Source organism: Grammomys surdaster, unplaced genomic scaffold, assembly GCF_004785775.1.
Source record: "Grammomys surdaster isolate TR1022 unplaced genomic scaffold, NIH_TR_1.0 242, whole genome shotgun sequence".
Taxonomy (NCBI): domain Eukaryota; kingdom Metazoa; phylum Chordata; class Mammalia; order Rodentia; family Muridae; genus Grammomys; species Grammomys surdaster.
In genome coordinates this window covers 1796648-1801056 of record NW_021604687.1, presented here as the reverse complement: position 1 = coordinate 1801056, position 4409 = coordinate 1796648, and the positions used below count along the sequence as shown (strand labels likewise).

General features: G+C 36.3%; 1 protein-coding gene across 1 annotated transcript; it reads left to right on the top strand.

The window, feature by feature from the left end:
* The first annotated feature begins 2449 nt into the window (after positions 1-2449).
* Positions 2450-3457, top strand: LOC114627066 (olfactory receptor 14A2-like). Its single transcript, XM_028774743.1, has one exon. The coding sequence runs from the start codon at positions 2450-2452 to the stop codon at positions 3455-3457; it is 1008 nt and encodes a 335-aa protein (XP_028630576.1).
* Positions 3458-4409: the final 952 nt, after the last annotated feature.

Here is a 4409-nt window from a genome sequence, read left to right as displayed (position 1 = left end):
TATATATATATATATATATATATATATATATATATATATATATATATCTGTGTGTGTGTGTGTGTGTGTGTGTTTGTCTTTTCTATGTATTTATGTTTGTATATACTGTACATGCCTGGTACCTATAAAAGACAGAAATAGGTGTCCCTTGGAACTGGAGTCACAGACTATTATGTGCCACCATGTGGCTTTTGGCAAATGAACCCACATGATCTCCAAGAGCAACAAGTGTTTTCAACTTCTGAGCCAAGTCTCCAGCCACTCAACTTTTTTCTTTTTTTTTCTTTTCCTTCTTAAAAAAATATGTTTTGAGGATATAATTTAATTAAAATATTTCTCCATTCCCTTACATCACTCTAATCCCACCCCATACACCTATCCTCTCTTTCAAATACAATACCTCCTTTCTGTGGTTTTGGTTAGCTAAGATATTGCACGCATGTATGTACATATCTGTGTATGTGCACACATGTAGAGAGAATCTCTTATAAGGAGGAATGACACTGGCAGGAAGACAAAGGATTCTGAGAATTGGTGAGAGAATAAAAGGAGATACAATGTAATGTGAGATAAATTGGGTAGACACTGAGGGAGACTCCAAGGAAGAAAAAGGTCAGTACTGAGTGAGAGGTGACTAAGTGGTAGACAAAGAGTAGTTGAATGGGTTAAATAAATTATGAGTTAGCCAGGGAATGAGCCAAAGCTTCTGGCCTAGGCATTCAATAATATATAATTAGTCACAGAGTTGTCATCCTGGAAGCAGGAGCTAAGAGAAACAGATTTAATATATTTTACACACACACATAGCCCCCACTCTCACACACAAATGCTCTTCACTAGGGAGGTCAATCTCTCCAACTTCCAAGGAGGCTCCCACTCTCAATTCTTAGAAAAATCATTCATATCTTCAATGTTTTAGGATTTTATGAATTTAAAATGATATAAATGTTAAAGAACAAATCTATGTTTATGTTACCTTGTTAATGTTCATGATGACAGAGATATTTATTTTTATATGTTAAAATATTTAATGTAACTATAACTGAGAGTTTACAATTGCAACTCCTGCCTACTTTACATATAAGTTTAATGTGATGCATAATTTTATTTTCTTAAGCGGGAAAATTTAAATTGTTTTGTTAAGGAAATCTTATGCCACAGAAGCCTGGTTTTAGAGTGTTCCAGCAAATTATAAGTGGTTAATCATCACAGAAAGCAAAATTAAAAACAAAAAAAAAACTGTAAAAGTCAGAGAAGGATTTTGATAAATATAAATATATGAAATAACTATGAATTTGAAGGTGGGAAGAAGAAGTCATAGATTATTAGAAAAGAAGGGTAACAGTTATTGATCTGACCTATTCCTGGTCAAACTGTGACTTGGTTGATCTTTATTTCTGTTCTAAACAATGAATATTATCAGTAAGATTAAAATTGCTAATGATGGATGAGGGTAAATGCCCATTTGATCCAAGGAAATTATTTCTGCTAGGAAGTGAAACAATTCTTTGCATGGTAAGGTGTGTAATCTTTTAGATATTAATCTTGAAAGGTGTCAAATTGGTCCCTAGGAGATGATCAGTCCTGCTTAAGTGCACAGCCTCACCACTGAGGGATACACATGAAAGATTTTGTCCAAACAAGATGGAAGCCAACAAAAGAAGGAATATGGGTTTTATTCAAAGGTCCCAGAGAAAATGATAAAACATGGCAGTTGGCAGTCTTTTAAGGAGTACACATGGAGGGATCCCTGGCTCCAGCTGCATAAGTAGCAGAGGATGGCCTCGTTAGGCATCAATGGGAGGAAAGGCCCTTAATCATGTGATGACTCGATGACCCAGTGTAGGGGAATTCGATGGCAGAGAGGTGAGAGTGGGAGGGTCGGGGAACACCCTCATAGAAGCAGGAGAGGGAGAGCAGATAGGGGGTTTCAGTATGGGGGAACCGGGAAAGGGAATAACATTTGAAATGTAAATAAAGAAAATACCCAATAAAAAGAAAGAAAAGAAAATATTATAGGTACAAGAAAGACACATTAACTTTAGGTAAATTCTTGTAAATGGTAAGTATAGCCATACAAAACATGATTAAGACAAATGAAATAAAACAGTAAAGAGAAAGACTTGAAGGTTTTACTCTACTGTTTGTTGCCAACTGAACAACTGAAATTTTAAGGAAAGAGTCAATTCTATTAAGAAAAAGATAATATATAACTCACAATTTTTCTGAAAGTTTATAGTAAAACATGGTACAATAATCATAAATGGTAAATTAGTACAACGTACATATCCAGCATAAGTGACACCTTACAGAATGATAAAATGGGATCTATAACAATGTCGTAATACCTATGCAGTGTCCTGGCTGATGTTCCACTGAATATTTCTGTACATCAGTGTGTTAATTTTTGTTTATTTCACATACCTGACAGGCTGTGGAAGAATATAGCATGCCCAATATCACTAGAATAACAGGGTTCATCCTTATGGGATTCTCCGACGTTCCTGAGCTACAGACTGTATGTGGGCTCTTCTTTCTGGTAATGTACCTAGCAGTCATAATGAGTAACAGCCTCATCATCACTCTCATCACTCTGGATCTGAAGCTCCAAACACCCATGTACTTTTTCCTGAAGAATTTGTCCTTGTTGGATGTCTTTTTTATTTCTGTTCCAATCCCAAATTTCTTTATCAATAGCATAACTCACAACAGCTCAATTTCTATTCTGGGTTGTGCCCTCCAATTGTTTTTAATGACTTCTTTTGCATCTGGGGAAGTATTTGTCCTAACAGCGATGTCATATGACCGCTATGTTGCCATCTGCTGTCCTCTGCATTATGAGGCCATCATGAATAGTGGGAACTGTGTGCTGATGGTGGGCGTTTCCTGGGCTACTGGGTTACTCTTTGGAACTGTATACACAGTTGGCACATTTTCCATGCCTTTTTGTGGCTCCAATATGATCCCACAGTTTTTTTGCGATGTTCCCTCATTGCTAAGGATTTCCTGCTCTGAAACACTTGTGGTCATTTACACAAGTCTTGGAATTGGTGTTTGTCTGGGTGTGTCTTGTTTCATCTGTGTTGTGATCTCTTACTTTTACATTTTCTCCACTGTGCTGAAGATTCCTACCACTAAAGGTCAGTCCAAAGCATTTGCCACCTGCCTCCCCCACCTCTCTGTTTTCAGTGTTTTTATTGTTACTGCTTGTTTTATCTATCTGAAGCCACCCTCAGATGTACCATCAATTTCAGACAGGCTGTTTTCTGTGTTACACACTGTGTTGCCTCCAGCGCTTAATCCTGTGATTTACAGCCTGAGAAATACTGATGTCAAATGTGCTTTGAAGAGGTTGCAACAAAATCTCTGCCCAGGTGGTTTACTTCATGTAACAGTTCAAAATATCTATCCATGGTTTTGTGGCTCACATTATACAAACAAGTTTTGTAATTTTTGACTCTCAAAAAAATGTAGATACTCATTTTTTGCCTTGAGTAAATAAACACTCAGAAGAATGCTGATATGATCAAAGATCAGAAAATTATATTATATCAGACTAATTTATTATAAAGCCATTCTCATTTGGGAAGTATTACATTCTAAAATGAATGCCAATTTTCCCTTCATGGTAAGACTGAATGCGTATCTGTTCATTTGATTACTCCTTATCTAGTTCATTTACAAACAAAACAATAGCCACAAAATTTTTGAGATGGAAGAAGCATGTGAACAATGAAGGCTAATTCATATATGGCTTCTGTGCTAACTACTCTAATAATTAGAATGAATAGGCCAGAAGCAACCTACCAGGCCTAGTTTGCAGTAGGCTCAATTCTTGAAGAAGTATCAAATTCTTGAGGCAAAGACAAACCTGGAAAAAGATCATGTAAGCCATGTTCTAGAAGACACATATTAGCCACCCAGGTTGAGATTGTTATCAGAGAGACACTGGAGAGTTGGAAATTTGTGTGTCCCTTTTTCTGCACTTTCTCTTGAATAGCAACATTACTTATACGTGAGAGTAAACAGGTTTACAAGTTTAAGAAATGAGTCTAAATAAACTTACAAATTCTAAAGAGTTTTAAAAACACAAGGTCATTTTGCATATTACCACATTAATTAAAAAAAAAATACTGGAAAGAGGAGGCTCTGCTACTATCCTAGCTAAAAGTTGCAGCACTGGATGAGTGGGCTGCTGGGCTAATGTTATTGGAATGCAGATGATGCAATGGCACATCTCAAAAGCTAAATTGTTTGCAACTTTCCCCTGCTGGATTTGACTCGATCTGTCTCTTTTGTTCACTCATCATTGTGCTTTTAGAATGGAGCAATTTGCTATGTGCCACTGAATTATGAAGTACATAATCTTTAAAGATCAGATAGAAGAGAAAATTGAATCATGAACTTTA

Excerpts from the sequence above, each read along its gene's own strand:
- LOC114627066 (XM_028774743.1), top strand. The coding sequence starts at position 2,450 with ATGCCCAATATCACTAGAATAACAGGGTTCATCCTTATGGGATTCTCC.